At 40.7% G+C, this 19284-nt stretch overlaps 1 protein-coding gene across 11 annotated transcripts in view; it reads left to right on the forward strand.

Annotated features, from left to right (window-relative positions):
• The first annotated feature begins 8261 nt into the window (after positions 1 to 8261).
• The window catches only part of RPRD2 (regulation of nuclear pre-mRNA domain containing 2), a 105285-nt gene continuing 94262 nt past the window's right edge, over positions 8262 to 19284 (forward strand). For 7 of the 11 annotated variants that reach the window (XM_045033464.1, XM_045033465.1, XM_003990572.5 and 4 more), the window contains exon 1: positions 8263 to 9475. In XM_045033464.1, the coding sequence (XP_044889399.1) occupies positions 9271 to 9475 (205 nt within the window). In that variant the 5' untranslated portion in view covers positions 8263 to 9270. Of the gene's footprint in view, positions 9476 to 19284 lie in introns of all 11 variants that reach the window. The other 4 variants (XM_045033463.1, XM_023259120.2, XM_045033466.1 and 1 more) reach the window with 1 other exon arrangement.

The raw sequence follows: 19284 nt of genomic DNA on the forward strand, positions 1-19284 counted from the left end.
TGGTCTGGGCTAAGTAGTCTGGACAGGAAATCATTTCCTCAGAAGGTGCATAAATGAGAACACGTGTTGTGGTGAAGTGGACACAGAGAGAATCCAAGGAGGATGTTGTGGGTCAGTTTGTAAAATGGAAAAGGATTCAGGAATTTAGCCTATATCCTCTCTTTACTAATTAAAAAAAAAAAAAAAAAACTTTTTCTAAAAGACAATGTGTAGTTTCCTTTTTCTTTTCCTGGAATCTGACTAGATGTAGTTCTGTTTAAGAACTTAATGTTTCTGGTTTGATTTTAGGAGTATTGAGGTCAGCATAAGTATTCATTCAAGTCCAAAATTCTTAGTAGATCTACACTTCCATTTCTTGTTGCCTGTTGAGGGAATGGATCAAACACAGGAGCCATTAGAGCTCCCATAACTTCCTCTAGTTGGAGCTTACCAGGAAATAGTGTTGGAAAATGGATATTTAATCAGAAGTTAAAACATTCTGGGGCAACCTGGCTGGCTTAGTGGGTTGAATGTCCGACTTCAGCTCAGGTCATGATCTCGTGGTTCTGAGTTCAAGCCCTGCATCGGGCTCTGTGCTGACAGCTCCGAGCCTGGAGCCTGCTTGGGCTTCCGTGTCTCCCTCTCTCTGCCCTTCCCCTGCTCACGTTCCTTCTCTGTCTCAAAAAAAAATTAACATTAAGGGGCACCTCAGTGGTTCAGTCAGTTGAGCATCCGACTTCAGCTTAGGTCATGATTTCACGGTTAGTGAGTTTGAGTCCCACATTGGGCTCTGCTGACAGCTTGGAGCCTGGAACCTGCTTTGGATTCTGTGTCTCCCTCTCTCTGCCCCTCTCCTGCTCTCTCTCAAAGATGAACATTAAACAAATAAACACTTAAAAAAGTTAAAACATTCTGCATTATAAAATTAACCCTTTTTTTTTTTTAATTTTTTTTTCAACGTTTATTTATTTTTGGGACAGAGAGAGACAGAGCATGAAAGGGGGAGGGGCAGAGAGAGAGGGAGACACAGAATCGGAAACAGGCTCCAGGCTCTGAGCCATCAGCCCAGAGCCTGACACGGGGCTCGAACTCACGGACCGCGAGATCGTGACCTGGCTGAAGTCGGACGCTTAACCGACTGCGCCACCCAGGCGCCCCAAAATTAACCCTTTTTTAAAAATTATGTGTTTGAAGTCCTGGAGTTCCAATTCTAAGGCAGTGTGAGAGAGCTTTAGAATAGAAGACATGGAAAAAGAAGGGACTGCTAAAGGCCATAAGGAAAGAGTAGTACGATCTCTCTTTATTTTAGAGGTAAGTAAATTTTAATCCAGACAGGTGAGGTTAACTATTCCTGGAGCAGGATGAAATCTGAAAAGCTTGCCAGGACTCAGCAATGAACTGGGTGCTTGCTAGTAATCCTCTCTGATTCTGTGAGATTGGAGCTAGAGAATTAAACTCATTTTTGATACTACTTGATTTAAGCAAATCCAGGGGAAAAATTCATTGTTACAGAGATATTTTTGCTTTATTAAAGGATTCATCACAATAATGTGTAAGTAGTTTATATACAACTTCGAAAATGTATTTATTTGCATAAGGCCTAAAAGGAATATTTATACTATAATATACAATTATTTATTGTAAAGTGTAGTGAGACTTAACTGTGCCTTGAATAAGTCTTTAATCTCCCTGTGCCTCAGATGTTTTTTGTTGTTTTTAAATTTTCTTGACCCCCCCCCCCCCATACTGTATTCAGCATTGTGTTCAGTAAGCATTGCCTGCTTTATCAGAAAAAAAAAACAAGAGAAAAGTAGATTTTAGAGATGGGGAATCTGAAGCTTAAAGTGAATAAGTAATTTGCCCCAAGATTATGGCTACTAAGTAATTGAGTTTAGTTTGAACCCAGGTTGGTCTGACTGGAGCCCAAACTCTTAGTCCCTACATATGCTGTTTCATTTGTGAAATAAGGTGGTAGGGACAGTTCTTTCAAGTGAATGTGATTCCGAGAGTAGTTCCTATCTTGAGATGCTGTTCTCACTTGAAATACATTGTGAACTTAAGTAATTCCTTTCATAATGTTTGAAATTAAGTATATTATCTCCAGTTAATGGCAGTTATTTGTCCTTTAGAATTCTAGGAAGAATTTAAAAGTCATTTGGAATTTACTATAGAGAATAAAGTGAGATGATCAAGGTAGAAAATAGCTTTCTTGGTTTAAAATGTGAATATAAAGTAACTGGACTGATTTCTCTTCCATGTATGTGGCTTATTTTGATGAATTTCCAGAAATATCTTGGGGGAAAGTCAGTACCTTTGGAATATAGATATCCAATAATTATTTTGAATAAGACAATTCAGTAATAACACTGTTGAGCATTTTACAATTTTCAAGGTGCTTTTGCATGTTACTCAATGCAATATTCCTGGAGGTGAGAAAATACAGATAATTTCAGTGCAGAAAATGTTATTGCATAAAAGAGAAATTCCATCCAGTTGGAATGATCAGAGAAGTTTTCACGAAAGAGAATTTAAAATAGCTCTTGAAAGATGGGTAGGATTTTGATAACAGAAGAGGACACTTTAGGCATAAAGAACAGAATTAATTATAAATAGAAAATGACAGGATATATTTAAGGCAAAGAACAGTTTGGAGCCCAAGGAACCTCGGAGGGAAGGCATTTGAGATAATACTGGGACATTAGATTAGAACCATTGTAGAGCATCTTAAAAGTCACGGCTCTTACTTGATAAGTAACAAGGAACACTTTTTTTGTTTTGTTTTGAGCGGAGGGAAATAAGGATGTTCATCTGGTAATAGTGCATAAGCTGAAGAGCTAGACTGGAAAACTTATTGCAATGCTATTGATGTATAATTTATTAGGATGGTAATGATAACTGTTAGGAAGAAGGCCAAGGGAACGGAAAAGGAACTCATTCAAGAGATTTCTATGTAAAAGTCTATTGGATTGATAACTAGATGGAAGGGGTGGAATCAAAGATAAGTAGGATATCCAGCTAAAATATGTCTGAATGCAGGTTATAAAATTTAATCTTTAGGAGAGGATAAGGAGAAATGACAAAAGGGCTAAAAATGGAACTTTGGCAAACACAGGATGAGAAAACTAGCAATGGGCAGAGAAAGCCATTAGTTTAGTAGAGTCTGATTAAGGATTGTACATGTAACAAAAGCAAAAGGAAATTCATTTTAAGAAAGGTTTAAGTGTTGGGGCACTGGGGTGGCTCAATCGGTTAAGTGTCGGACTCTTGATTTCAGCTCAGGTCATGATCTTGCAGTTCATGGGATTGAGCCCTGTGCTGTTAGCTCAGAGCCCATTGGGATTCTCATTCTTCCTCTCTCTGCCCCTCCCCATGTTTGCTACCTCGCTCTCTCGCTCTCTCTCAAAATAAGTAAGCATTTTTTAAAAACAAGAAAGTTTCAGGAGCACTTGGGTGGCCCAGTCAGTTAAGCGTCTGACTTCAGCTCAGGTCACGATCTCCCGGTTCTGAGGTTGAGCCCTGCATCCGACACTGTGCTGACAGCTCGGAGCCTGGAGCCTGCTTTGGATTCTGTGTCTCCCTCTCTCTCTGCTCCTCCCTCTGCTCACACTCGGTCTCTCAAAAATAAACAAACATTAAAAAATTAAAATTAAAAAAAAGAAATGTTTGGGGTGCCTGGGTGGCTCAATTGGTTAAGGCCTGACTTCAGCTCAGGTTGTGACCTCACAGTTATGAGTTCCAGCCCCACATCAGGCTCTGTGCTAGCAGTGCAGAGACTGCTTGAGATTCTCTCTTACCCTCCCTTTCTGCCCCTCCCCCACTTGCACTCATTCTCTCAAAATAAACTTAAAAAAAATGTTTAAGTGTAATAACAGATGACATAATCATCAAACTTTTACTAACCCAGGCACTACTCTAAGCATTCTACATGCGTTAACATATTTAATAATTATAGCATCACAGAGGTTAAATTTATCTAAAATTCCTGCTGGTAAGTGGCATAGCCTGAATTTCAGCAGTCTGGTTCTAGAGGTCTTGCTCTTTTAAATTTTGGGTTTTTTTTTTTTTTTATATTTGTTTATTTTTGAGAGAGAGAGACACAGAGCACAAACAGGGGAGGGGCAGAGAGAGACAGAATCTGAAGCAGGTTCCAGGCTCCAAGCTGTCAGCACAAAGCTCAATGCCGGCCTCAAACTCCCAAACCATGAGATCATGACCTGAGCCGAAGTCGAACACCCAACCGACTGAGCCACCGAGGCGCCCCTACAGGTCTTTCTCTCAACTATTACACTTTCTAAGAGAAAAGTGAAAGGTGAAGCCTATAAATAATGCACCAGAATTGGCAGTTAACAGATTATTAGCTTTTTAAGAGGGTGTTTCCTCAGGACTTACTATAGTACACACCTATGTCACTGAGAAAAGAAGCAACTGAAGAGAATTTCTGTACATTCTCACCAACAAATCTACCTACAATCTCTACTAGATTACTTATGTTCCCATTACAAGAAAGGAACTGTCTGTGGAACTATCTACTCAAGGAAACCAATCCAGTAATTGTCCCGTCTCTATCCTATTTCAATAATTAATCCTCAATTTTTCATTTGCATCGGCTACAATTATTTCCCATCTTAGAAAAAGAACCCCTTGATTTCACATTTCCCTGCAGCTTCAGCTCCATTTCTCTGCTTTCATATTTTTTATATTTTTTAAATATTTTATTTTTTTAAAGTAGGCTCCATACCTAACGTGGGATTTGAACTTACAACTTGAGATCAAGAGTCACATGCTCCACTAACTGAACTAGCCAGGCACTCCCCCCCACCCCCCATTTTATTTCTTGAAAGAGCTGTCTATACAGGATATTTCCACTTCTCCCATTCTCTCTAGAACCTTCTATCACTTCACTTCCTGGAAACAGCCCTTGTCAAGATGACTATGATGCCAGGGCACCTGGGTGTCTCAGTCGGTTGAGCGTCTGACTTTGGCTCAGGTCATGATCTCACAGTTTATGGATTGGAACCCATGTCAGGCTTTGTGCTGACAGCCTGCTTTGTAGTCTCTGTCTCCCTCTCTCCACCCCTCCCCTGCTCACACATTTTCTCTCTCTCTCAAAAATAAACATTAAAAAAAAAAAAACAACTAAAAAAAAGATCACTCTGTTGCCAAATCCCGTGGTTATCTCAGTCTTCAGGCAACCTACACAGTGACATCTGACACAATTGATTAGTCCTTCCTTCTTGACAAACTTTCATTGCTTCTTTCAGAACATTATTCTCTGAGTTCTCCTTTCACTAGTCATTCCTTTTCAATATCCTTTGCAAGTTGTTCCTTATATCTTAGTCCTTGGACTTCTTTTCTTATCTATACTTATTCATTTCCTAGGCAACCTTACCCATCTCATGGCTTTAATACTCACAATTCTTTACTTTTTTCTTTTTAATACTGACATTTCTTTAAAGTTTTGTTTGCTTGCTTGTTTACTTATTTTAGTAATTGCTACCCTCAACATGGGGCTCACACTCACAACCTTGAGATTAAGAGTTACATGCTCTTCTTGCCAGTCAGCCCTAAATACTGCCTATTTTTTTTAGGGCAACATGCAGGCTTTATTAAACAAAAGTAAAAGGCAAAGTCAAATATTAAGAGAAAAACTGACTAGAAAAAAGTGTATCTTAAACACCTTACAGTAACCTACTTGCAGTTGGATTTAACTGAGCTCTGTTGCTGTGAAGAATACAGCTCATGAACATATATGAAAGAACAATTTGTACATTTTTCAAGTATTCACTGAACACTACCTTATGTACACAGATACATTACATTTGAAAAAGATTTATTGGATGGTCCCTAGATATACTTCATAATTTTTATTAATCTTTTGGAAGAGGTCGTCTAAAGAGAAGAAAATATTCTGGCTCATGAATCATGTAATGAAGCCAGCCTATACTCTGTTAGTCACCCAAGTCTCATCTACTCCTTTTCTGAAATCAGATGGATGTTTAGTACTTGTTTGGAAAATTCCCTGGGTAGCATGACATGCTAGGTCACTACTTTATCATAGAAGAATACAACTCAGGAACAGCCAGATGAAGAGATGCACAGGGCCAGGTATGGGGAAGGGCATGGAGCTTCTAGGCCCTCTCTGGGTGCCTGTCTCCAAATTATGAGCTCACCAACCCAGAAACTCCAATACTGAAAATTCTTAAATTTATGTTTCCTACCCAGATCTTCCTTGTGAACTTCAGACTCATATATCTAGTGCCATTTATGTATCTGATGTCTCAAACTCAAGCTTCCATAACTGAAATCCTGATTCTTACTCATTTCTCACAGGACTGCTTCTCCTGCTTTCTTCTTCTGGTCCATCTGAGAAAGTGGCAACTCCATTCTTCTAGTTCATGCATTTTCAAGGTTCTTTTTTTTTTTTTTTTTAATATTTATTTATTGGGGAGGGGGGTGGTGGAAGAGGGGCAGAGAGAGAGGGATAGAGAGAATCCTAAGCAGGCTTTGCTCAATCTCACTGTGAGATCATGACCTGAGCTGAAACCAAGAGCTGGATGCTGAACCAACTGAGCCAACCAGCTGCCCCATATTTCATGTATTTTCAATGGGGGCAATGTCACTCCACAAAAGGGAGGAATGCAGTTCTTGGGCAATGAGGAATTCTTAGATACTATAGTGGTTTGTAAATCCGTAAAATCCAAACATACACAACACATTCATTTTTTTTTTTAAGTTTTTATTCATTTAAGTAATCTCTACACCCAATGTGGGGCTCAAACTCATGACCCTTAGTTCAAGAGTTGCACACTCTTCCAACTGAGGCAGCCAGGCACCTCAAAGATTTTAGTACTTCCTAACTCTGTATTGAATAAAGCATGCAGCACATAAACAGATATACAGTGCATCTGGGCATTAACATTCAATGGGGACTGAGAGATTAGGGGAAAAAATGTAAAAAGGATCTTTAGGGGCAACGATAATGCAAAAGGCTGAGAAACACAGTTGTAGTTGCTCAGCTCACAACCCCCAGTGTCTGCCATACTTGGCTCGTTTTTCTCATACTCTCCTTAAATCCAATGAGCAATTCTTTTGGCTCTACTTTCAAAATATGTCCACGATCTGACACCACTTCTCATTATCTTTTTGCTACCGCTTTTGTGCAAGCCATCATTTCCTTGTCTGGATTATTTCAACAGCCTCCTTGACTCGTGGCCCTTAAATCTATTATCAACATAGCAACCAGTTAAAAAGATTGCCGTGTAACTTTTCTGTTTAAACCTCCTCTGCATAGAACCGCTCCCCAACTCAAAATTAAAAGCCAAAATCCTTACAATGGCCTGCAAAGCCTTATATGAACTCTCTCCCTTCACCTCAGACCTCATGTTCTACCTCTCTTGCTCTTCTCCAGCCACACTAGCCTCCTTGTTCTTCCTCGAATATGTCGAGACATTTATAGTTTTAGGTCCTTTGCACTTGGGTGTTACCTCTGCCAGTATGTTCTTCTCCACCTTCCCCATACCTGCTTGGTTGCCTTATTTTCAGCATTCAGATAAAGTGTCTCTTCCTTCCAGAATCACCAAAACATTTCCCTTCCCCTATAGGATTACACACACAATATCCTCTCTTCCTTACTGCTTCATACTTCTTCATAGAAGTTATTACTTCCTGATATATATTTGTTTATGGTCTCCTGCTACTAAGTCCCACAGGGAGGGGATTTTTTTTTTCTGTTTTGCTGTTTTACTCCTCCATATCTAGAACTGTACTTGGCACAAAACGTTCAACTTTTTGTTCAATCAGTATGAGCTTCAATCAATATGTTCAATCAATATGAGCTTCACAAAACAGGTTCCCTGCCTCAAGAAACGTTGAGTCCACTGGGTAGAGGTAAAGACATAAAATACAATAATTGCATGTGCTCGGTGGGACACAGGAGCCTCCAAATCTGCCCAGAGGATTTACGTACGCAGATACGATGGAATGCTTAATCGAGGTTGTGCTAATTTATAATACAATAGACAGCCAAGGCTCTTATAAACTATAATGTATTAGGCAATTGTGAGATTATTATAATTGGCAAAGGTGAGTTCACATCTTGCCTATTATTACTTCCTCGTCTCGAAAAATTTTACGGGGAATTTACTTCATTTACTTCCTCTTTAATCCAAAAAGCCTACTGGCTGTGAATGGTATCGTCCAAAGGGAGTGTAAAATATTGTTTGGTCTGGGAGTCTGCGTAGCGAAGGGCTCGCTGGGGCTGGCGCATGCGCATCTTCCAAGGCACGGCAAGATGGCTGTCAGCCACTTTGTCGCGCGTCGGTGCCCCGAGGAGTTAGCGGCGGCGGCGGCAGCAGCTGCCAGAGAGTAACAGTGGCCTTTGACCGGTGGGAATTTTACGGCCTGCTGTGTGAGCTGGACAGCCCCAGGAGGGAGACTTTGCTAGGAAGCAAAAGGCGGGGCGGAGCGGTGAAGCCCCTCCCCCAACCTCTCCTTAGTTTGACCAACTCCCTCACCCTCCTGCGTTCTTCCTCCTAACTCGCTACACGCTGATCTGCTGCGCAAGCGCACAAATAATCGAAGAGCCTTCTTGGCCCTTGGGGCTTGCGGGCTTCTGCGCGCGCTTCTCGTTCTTGCCCTTGGATTGGTCAGATTGCCCCGCCATCACGCCTCCCTCTGCTTTCTAGGTTGAGAAGGAAGCGGGGAGGCGGGGCTAAGCAGCGCGTGCGCGATACTGTTGCTGTCCCTTTGCTGCTATTGCGTTGCAAAAAAAATCCTGACTAGGTAGCCTTGGGCCTTTTCTGTGCTAGAAGATCTAAAGGAGAAAGATTTCTGCAACTGAAGGGGCAATCGGGTAGTATTAAATTTGAGATATTAACGCCTACCCTTACAGGAGTGTGTGTGGCGTTGGAGTGGGGAAGAGCCTTAGCTTTGAGAGCCGAAGAGTGTAAAACCATTAATTTCGGGGCCAGGCGTTTTGAAAGGCTTCGCAGGACCTTGTTTTCTGCGTAATTCTTCCGTTATTATTGACTGGTTCAAACACAACCCCTTGAACAATTCTGATAAACCTTTGATACCCGCAGCCCCTCCTTCCAGCGTGTAGGAGCCGCCAGCGTGCCCGGCAGCTGGTCCCCCCGTCCTACCTCTCGAAGAGCCTAGCGCGTGCACCATCCCCACCCCCTGGCCTCCCTCCCCACCTACGGCCTTCACGCACTCGCAGTGATTGTTTTGCCCGCTCCCGCCGCCGCCGGCGCGGCCGCCAGAGGAGCAGCAGCGCTTGTGCAAACCGGGAAGATGGCGGCCGGCGGCGGCGGAGGCAGCAGTAAGGCCTCCTCCTCGTCGGCCTCTTCGGCAGGGGCTCTGGAGTCCTCGTTGGATCGAAAATTCCAGTCGGTAACCAACACCATGGAATCTATTCAAGGCCTGTCGTCTTGGTGTATAGAGAACAAGAAACACCACACTACTATCGTCTACCATTGGATGAAGTGGCTCCGGAGATGTGAGTGTTGGGGGTGCCTAGGGAAGGGAAGACTGGGAAATGGAAGGAAATCCTTCCCTAAACGCCTGGGGTTTTCCCACGGAGTCACTGCATTCGGTTGGCGTTATTCACGTTCAAGCTTTGACGCGAGTGTTCCCAAGCCCAGACTCCATTCCCAGCCAGGGTTGCCCTGAACTGCAGGAAGCTCATCATTTCTTGGATTTTTTTACTAGCTGCTGACTTGGTGTGTGTGACCTTGGGCCCTTGGGCCTAGATCTTTCGAGATGTAGGTATTACTTCTTTTCGGAGCCTTGTGAGTGCTGTTAGCTTTACTGAACCTTCGCGGAAATTGTCGCGTCCGTTTGTTTCTCATAGGCCTTGACGTGCAAATGGTTTTCCTGATGATAGACAAGCTTTGGTTTAAGCAGTAGCAAACCCACGTACTTGGTTGGCATGTGTTGGACCACTCTATTTTACGTTGACCTAAAATTCGTGATGTGTAATAAGAAGGGCCTTACTTGGGTGAATGTTGAGAAGTAACACGAGCTCCACGTAGAGCTGAGAGGACCACCTGGGAGGGTTCCCTGTACCCGTGTTAGCTGCAAATAAAATACGGGCTTCTTGATACCAGAAATAACTGTAGTCAGTGTCATCACTGATGCCTTAAAATATAAAAAATGTCCGGCTATTTTTCAGCACCTGTAATGCCTTTTTAAAGAAATGAGTTTGGTGTCCTAGGTAATCAAAACAGGAAATCAAGAAATGTGCTTTTTAAATATGTAGTACTTTTTTTTTTCCCCAGTGACTGCTTTTTTGTCTCTTTGGGGGATTTTTTCCCACTTTGCTGCTTTACTACAGAAAAGAAGTATATTAAACTGTCAGGAAGCATGGATTGTCAGCAAAACATTTCAAATCTTTTAGGAGTAAGTGTGAAGTCACTGTTGCTTCCGGCTGAGAAGAGAGAGAGGGTTAACCCTAATGCCATATATATCTATTTGACTTTTAGGTCTTTTGTTGCTTCTTGTCTGTGGCATGTCACCAGTGAGACCCATCTTCTAGTTACTCTTCTTATTCCACTTCTGCCATTGCCCCTGTGATGTTTGGATTTGTATTTACCTTTTAGGGAACTGATGGATAAAACTTATGAAATCATAGGCCCCAGTCTTCAGACCATTTGTGTATATAAAGTTATTGTTGGTAGAGATGTCTTGTGGTTCTTTGAATAACATGCCAGAAAGGTTGTAGAACCAAGACAAGATTACCTAGATTTACTAATAGATCAAAGTTACTTTCTTTCCAAGAAGTTAGAACATACGATAACAGGCATCATCAAAGACTCTCATCTGCTATCTGCCCAGTCCTTTATTGTTATTTACAATATCTCATTATACTTTAAAATATCTACAATACTTTAAAATATTTACAATATCTCATTATACCTTAAAATAACCCTAAGAGGGGCGCCTGGGTGGCTCAGTCGGTTGAGCTTCCGACTTCGGCTCAGGTCATAATCTCACGGTCTGTGAGTTCGAGCCCCGCGTCGGGCTCTAGGCTGACAGCTCAGAGCCTGGAGCCTGCTTTGGATTCTGTGTCTCCCTCTCTCTCTGACCCTCCCCCGATCATGCGCGGTCTCTCTCTCTGTCAAAAATAAATAAACATTAAAAAAAAAAATAATAACCCTAAGAGGTAGATTTTTTTTTTAAATCATTGATTTCAGGTAGGGAAACTTAAGGCTCAGCAAGTAAATTCCTTAATGTTACACAGAAAAAGGGTGGAGTTAGGATTTTACTCTACAAATACCAGATGACAATGGCCACATTTAACTTTGTAAAATAATGTTTTCAAGATTAAAAAAAAAAAAAAGATTAGTCTTTCATGTACTTCGTTCATGTACTTGGTTCACCAGTGGTAGCAAGTGCTCACGTGAGTTTGAGAATATATTCTCTCTTGTTTTAAACCATTTTTACTAAGTTATACAAGCATTTAACATTCCCTACCTTTGAGCTCTGGTGCTTTAACTGTATGGTTACATCATTTGCAAGAATAGGTTGACCCCCATCCCTGCCTTGTGGGATTTCAAATGACAATTAGAATTTTTTTTCCTAGTTAGCAATAATAAGATATAATGAAGCCAGAATTTTTCTGCCTCTACTTTGTTGATATTTTGCCTAAGCTTATTTCCCTAGTTGATGTCTTGAGTGAAAAAAATGATTGCTCTAGGAAAACAACACTTCATTTGAAGTGTATTATATATAGTTTATACAGTTAAATGCTTTTGGCTTTCTAAAAACTTGATTTTTTTTTTCCTAGTGGAATGGAACTTTCTAAAATGGTTAAGGGTATTTATAGTCCTTTTGTGTTTACATTTAATGAACATCATTCATCTCAATGTAAGTAAAGCCTTTTGAGAGAAATATTCAGGAGAGTGATGAAGGGCCCAGTGAAAATAGTTTATGCATTGGGCCTCATTTAGTTTCATATTTCTTTACAGTTGAGATTCTTTTAGAGTTTGGTTTCTAAGTGTACTTTCGGCAAATTGGTGAAGTAAGTACCTGGCATTCCCGGCCTTTCTGTCCGTTTTCCTGATGTCACTTTCGCTTCTCTTTTTTGTTCTGGCATCCATTCATTATTTAGTAATTTGTGTTTAGTCTTCAGTGTGAATTTAAGGAACTGTTAGATCTTCCAAAGATATTTTCATTTGATCCTGTGTTTCATAACATGTTGACAGGCTTTTGTTCATTTTAAAGGAACTAATTCAGAGAAAGCAAGCAGGCTTCTTTTTTTTTATTTTTTTATTAAAAAAAATTTTTTTTAATGTTTATTTTTGAGAGAGACAGAGACAGAATGCGAGTGGGTTAGGGGCAGAGAGAGAGGGAGACACAGAAGCAGAAGCAGACTCCAGGCTCCGAGGTGTCAGCACAGAGCCCGATGCAGGGCTCGAACTCACGAGCTGTGAGATCATGACCTGAGCCAAAGTCGGATGCTCAACTGACTGAGTCACCCATTCGCCCCACAAGCAGGCTTCTTGAAGATGGGTTCTAACTGATTTTATTCAGGCTTCTTTTAATTTGTCTGGCTGAAATATTCATTGTCATCATATTTTTTAAAAGATTATTTTTTTATTTTTAAGTAATCTTTATATCCACTGCTGGGCTTGAACTTAGAATCCCAAGATCAAGAGTCACCATGCTTCACTGACTGAGCCAGCCAGGCACTGCCATTGCTGTCATTTTTAAAAGTGGTCTTTCTATAGTATAAACAGATGTCATTCCCGTGCTTCAGAATCCTCCAGTGATATCCCATTGCAACAGGTTAAGATCTAAACTATTTTTACTATGGTCTTCAAAGTTCCTACAACATCTGTCCTGTCTACTACCTTTCAGGCTTCTTCCAGTTCTGTTTCCTCATCATTTAGATTCAACCTCATATATTACTTTTTCAGAAAGACCTTTCCTAAATGACCTTATTTCAGGGGGTCCCTTCAGTTGCTTTCTATCATTTCACATTATTTTCAGTATATGAAATTACCATGTTTATTTGTTTACATGTTTATTGTTTCTCTTCTCCCACCAGATGACAGGGCTAGGTCTTCTTTGCTGCTGTATCCCCAAGCAACTAGAACAGTGTTTGGCACAAAGTAAGCAATCAGTAAATATTTGCCAACGTAATTTGGTGTACTAATCAATCAAGAATTTGAATTTTAAAAAAATTTTTTTTTTCAACGTTTATTTATTTTTGGGACAGAGAGAGACAGAGCATGAACAGGGGAGGGGCAGAGAGAGAGGGAGACACAGAATCGGAAACAGGCTCCAGGCTCTGAGCCATCAGCCCAGAGCCTGACGCGGGGCTCGAACTCCCAGACCGCGAGATCATGACCTGGCTGAAGTCGGACGCTCAACCGACTGCGCCACCCAGGCGCCCCAAGAATTTGAATTTTTTTAATTTCTGTTTATCAGAAAAATATTTATAACTTAGTGAAAGAAAGGATAGATATGGTTGTCAGCAGGTTCAAGATAATAGCTCTTTTTGGACTTGATGTGCAGTTGACCAGATTACCATTTCTTTACTTCATTTGTCCCTCCTGTTTTTAATATTAAATAGGAATCAATGTGGAAAAGTAGAAAAAGGCGTACTTTAGAATTAGACCTAGATTCATATCTTAATTCCTTCACTTAATACCTGACTCCACACTTAAATTGTGAGCCCCAATTTGTGATCTGCAAGTAGAGGTAGTAACTATCTCTCATAGAATTGCTATCTAGGTTTTGGAAGGTAATATATGTATTTTAGCATAGGTAAAAAAAATCCAGATTATTTATTATGATAATAATGGTGCAGATGGTCTTAAAATCCTGAGTATTCAGAATAATTACAGCAGAGTTTTGTTTTGGGTATGGTCCTGGAAATTACGTTCCCAGTTAAAGCCAAATGGATTGGACTCTGTAGTGTATTAGCAAGTGCTCTGAAGAATTAGTGGAAATTATTATGTTCATGATAGTTCCATATTGTTTTGTTTTTGTTTTTTCATGTTTATTTATTTTTGAGATGGAGGCTAGGAGCGCAGAGCCTGATGCCAGGCTTGAACTCACAAACCCAGAGATCGTGACCTGAGCTGAAGTCAGATGCTTAATAGATTGAGCCACTCAGGCACCCCCATATTGTCTTGTTTTTAACCATTGAATGGGTTGGTCTGTTTTGAAGAAAAGGTGGATGTAGGAAAGTAGAATCGGTTGTAGAGCAGAAAATCTGTTAAGAATAACCTTCAGCTAATTTTATTTTTAATTTTTTAATGTTTATTTTTGAGAGAGAGAGACCCGGTGTGAGTGGGGGAGGGGCAGAGAGAGAGGGAAACACAGAATCCCAAGCAGGCTCCAGATTCTGAGCTGTCAGCACAGAGCCCGACGTAGGGCTTGAACTCAGGAAAGGTGAGATCAGGACCTGAGCTGAAGTAGGACACTTCAAAGACCAAGCCACCCAGGCGCCCCTCCCTTCAGCTATTTTTGATATAAACTTTAAATATTTACACCCCACCCCTAACCTTCTGCTACTTAATGTACTTCAGTAGTTATCAACTTAATGGCCAGTCTTTTTTTCTTCTACCCCTCTTTTTTCCCCTCCACCTCATTTGAAGGAACTCTCAGTACAATATAGCCCTCTCCAGCACCCCCCCCCCCCCCCCGAGAAGCTGTTGTATAAACATGGGCTAGCAAAAAAAAAAAAAAAAAAAAAAAAATCTCTTTCTACAGGATTAACTTGTTGCAGAGAATTTGCAAAGTGCAGTTACCATTTTTGATTTATGGCAATGGTTTGTCAGTTTGAGTCTCAGGATCCTTAGATGGGCCATGAAAGTGGTGATAATTTTATACTTTTATCAAGTGCTTACTATGTGCCAGGCACCTTTCCTAGCATTTTACACATATTAATTAATTCAGTCCTCACAACGCTTTGAAGTAGGTGTTGTTATGATCCCATTTTACAGATGAGAAAACAGAGACACTAAGAGATCGAGTAATTTAACAGAGCTAGTAAGTGGTGGAGCCAGGATTCCAGGCATTCAGGGTTTTAGAATATACACTCTTAGCTACTGTACTATACAGCCTTTCTGATTTATAAAATATTTTCTACCATGAAGAAAACTTTTGATTACTTGCTTATTTATTCAATATTAGGCAATATAGATTAACCAGAATGTTTAGATTTTAAGTCTTTGTGTGTTTTTAAGTTTGTTTGTTTATTTTGAAAGAAAGAGAGCACGCACATGTGCGGGGGAGGGGCAGAGAGAGAGAGAGAGAGAGAGAGAGAGAGAGAGAGGGAGGGAATCCTAAGCAGGCTCTGCACTGTCAGTATGGAGCCCAACACAGGGCTCAAACTCACAAACTGGGAGATCATGACCTGAGACAAAAAAAGTCAGATGCTTAACTGACTGAGCCACCCAGGCACCCTAAAACTGATAATCTTATGTGGATTTTGAGTTCTGATAGGCATTTATGTTTTCATTTAATATAGAATGGAAAGACAAGTTGAACATGTTAGCTGTGAAAGCTGACTACTGGATAAAAATCTCTAAATGTGAGGTGCATTTGGATTAAATAATAAAGCAGGGTTTTTTTTTGTTTTTTTTTTGTTTTTTTGTTTTGTTTTTTTAAAGTAATCTATGCCCAGTGTGGGGCTTGAATTCACAGCCCCAAGATCAAGAGTCTCATGCTGCACTGACTGAGCCAGCCATGTGCCCCATAAAAGACTTTTCTTGACAAAAAGTTTGGGGTTCAGTACTGGTCAGTGGGGAGTGCAGTCTGCTGTCTTATATTTAATAATTGCACAAATCTAAAGGTCTGGGGCCATTTCTGCAGGTTTGGCTTCTGAAAGCCTTTTAATTACCTATCGTATATATACAAAAGAGTAATGCAGGTGAACTAGATACAGATTCTAACTTTGAGCATCAAGATGAATTTTGCTTATAAGTGCCTAGTTTCCATTCAGTTACTATTATTATTATTTTTTTAAGTTTATTTTGAGAGAGACAGCACAAGCAGGGCAGGGAGGGTCTGAAGTGGACTCTGTGCTGGCAGCAGAGAGCCTGATGTGGGCTTGAACCTACGAACCGTGACATCATGACCTGAGCCGAAGTCAGACACTTAATCGACTGAGCCACTCAGGCGCCCCTAGATTCATAGTTCTTTTAACAAGTATTTGTGGAATACCTGTTGTACCAGGCACTGGGGATTCAGCGGGTGAACAGAATGGAGAAAAAATTTTGCCCTCACAGAGCTTATACTCCATTAAGGGGAGAAACAAACAAAATAAGTAAAATATTAAATGTATTAGAAGGTAAAAATATTAGAAGTGCTGTAGAGAAATGTAAAGCAGGGAAGAGAAATACAGAGTGTTATAGGAGTTTGCAGTTTTAAATTAGGTGGTAAGAGAAGGCCTCCCTGGGAAAGTGACATTTGAGCAGAGAGATGAGGTGTTAAGCAACATAAAGTGTGAGGGGAGGACGTTCCAACACAGAGTGCAGACAAATACAAAGGTCCTGAGGTTAGAGTGTGCCTGGCAAGTTTAAGGAAGACAAGAAAGCTTTTGTAGCTGGCAAGGAGTAGTAGCAGATGAATTCAGAGATTATGGTGGGTGGTGGTGGGAGAAGGGGCCTATCACAAAGTTTTATAGCTACTGTAAGGATTTGGCTTTCTTTCTGAAGGAGATGGGGAGCTATTTGAGCAGAGGAGTATTGTGACTTGATTTTTTTTTTTTTTTTTTTTTTTTTTTTTTTTTAAGTAAGCTCTAGGCCTGATGTCAGGCTTGAACTCAAGACCCTGTGAGGTCAAGAGTTGCATGCTCTACTGACCGAGCCGGCCAGGCACTCCATGATTTATGTTTTTAAAAGGTCATTCTGGTTGTTGCAGAAACAAGGGGCACTAGTTAGGTGACTGTTGTACTTACCTGGGGTAAGATGTTGGTGGCTTGGACCAGGTTATGGCCTGTGGAAGTGATAAGAAGTAATTGAATTCTGATCTATTTTGAGTGTAGATCTAACTAGATTTCTAGATGAATTAAATGTAGAGTAAGAAAGGAAAATAATCAAGAATGACTCTGGGTTTTTGCCTGACTAGAAGGAGTTGGTATTTATTAATATGGGGAAGGCTCAAGTGGAGCAGATTTTGGGAGGAAGATCAGAAACTTAGTTTTGAGTGTTAGGTTTCAGTTGTCCACATTTTTTTTTTTAAATTTTTTTTTTCAATGTTTATCTATTTTTGGGACAGAGAGAGACAGAGCATGAACGGGGGAGGGGCAGAGAGAGGGAGACACAGAATCAGAAACAGGCTCCAGGCTCCGAGCCATCAGCCCAGAGCCCGACGCGGGGCTCGAACTCACAGACCGCGAGATCGTGACCTGGCTGAAGTCGGACGCCCAACCGACTGCGCCACCCAGGCGCCCCAGTTGTCCACATTTTAAAATATCTTTATTGGGGCACCTCGGTGGCTCAGTCAGTTGAGTGTCTGGCTTCGGCTTAGGTTGTGATCTCACAGCTTGTGAGTTCGAGCCCTGCATCGGACACTGTGCTGACAGCTCAGAGCCTGGAACCTGCTTCAGACTCTGTGTCTCCCTCCCTCCTTCTCTCTCTCTCTGCCCCTCCCCGCTAGCGCTCTGTCTCCCCCAAAAATAATAAACTTAAAAATAAATCTTTATTGAGATATAATTCACAAATATTCATTCACTTAAATTGTACAATTTAATGTTTTCAGTATATTCAGAGTTGTGCAGCAATTACCACATGGAGGCTGTTTAGTGTGTAGACTGTCTTTGGAGCCATGAGACTGGAAGAGATCTACATGGGAGTTAAGTGTAGATAGAAAGGTAGGTGTAGTAAGGTAAAGTGTAGATAGAGAAGAAGCCAGTAGAGAAGGCGGCTCTGGAGCACTCAGTATTTTAGATACCTCTTTCTGCTTATTTGGTCTAATGTGTTCTTGGCTTAGGTTCTTTTTGAGGTTCAAGGTAAACTTTATTTCAGTGTCCTAAAGAAGTAATAAATCTATTTTGAGCTCTTCAATGTTTCTACTCTTGGTTTAGGCTAAATGGCAGCTCTGAATTAGTTAGACAGTAGCTGTGTCATAATTACCAACTCTAAAATTATTGCATAACTGCCTTTCTCCTTCCCCTTTGGATGCCTAGGTCACTTTTTCTTCATTCCATGGCCCTAAATTCAGAGAGATATAGATAATATTTTCCATGTTTCCTGACACTATTTCAAAACATGAACTACCTAATTAGGATATCTAATTATTGTAATGGTATGTACTAAACAAGGTCTCTTACTTGGATTATGAGACTTTACACTCAGTCATTATGTTCTTCATTTAGCTGCTTTGTCTCTCAAATGCAGAAAGGTGATATTATAAACACGACCCTGGGTGGATTTGAAGCATTATGTATGATATAATTTTGTTATACATTCTGTGGTAAGCTAACTGTTAAATTATGTAGCAAGTAAACCTTCCCATAACTAAAAGTGTGAAATGAAATAATACTGAGAAACGTTGGGGCGCCTGGGTGGCTCAGTTGGTTGAGTGTCTGACTTTTGATTTCGGCTCAGGTCATGATCCCAGGGTTGTGAGATTGAGCCCGCATTGGGCTCTGCATGGAGTCTGCTTAGGATTCTACCCCCACCTCTCTCTCCCTCTCTCCCTCTGCCCCTCCGCCCTCCCCCCCATACTGTCTCTCTCTAAAATAAAAAATGACCATAATAAAAAGTTATATTGAGGAATGTCAAATGGTTCTTTGGTATGGAAAGGAAAATTTCATTGGCAGTGGAAAAATACCAATATTAAAATTTGCTCAAATAGGCCACCCTGAAATTACAGTTTTGTCTGCAGAGGAGAGGTGAGTGTATCTATGTGTATAATTTCTTAGGGAGTAGAGGGTTGCTGATTTTATTCTTAGTGATTTGGCTTTCTGCTTTTCATAAACTAATAAATAATAGATGCATCCAAACTCCTCCTCCTAAGCTTTTGTCAGTGAGTTATGGTATTTGTTTTATAATTTCAATTATCTGGAAAGTAAGGATACAGGAGGTTTTTTAATGTGTAGACGAAGCTCAGAGACCTTAGTAAAAATTACTCCAGAACTTTACACTGTTGTACAAATCAGCTAGACTGAGTTTCTCATCTGTTTGTCAAGGAAACAAAAAGTAGTTGGTGTTTTGTAGTGCTTTCAGATCCCACTGCCCCCACAGATTTTAATTCTAGAACACTGGGGAAAATGCACATCTTGTGGAGAAAGTAATAGAACCTAGTTACTCTTTTTAGAAAAAGGCAACATTTCCATCTGTGCTTCGG

Source organism: Felis catus, chromosome C1 (assembly GCF_018350175.1).
Source record: "Felis catus isolate Fca126 chromosome C1, F.catus_Fca126_mat1.0, whole genome shotgun sequence".
NCBI classification, from domain to species: Eukaryota; Metazoa; Chordata; class Mammalia; order Carnivora; family Felidae; genus Felis; species Felis catus.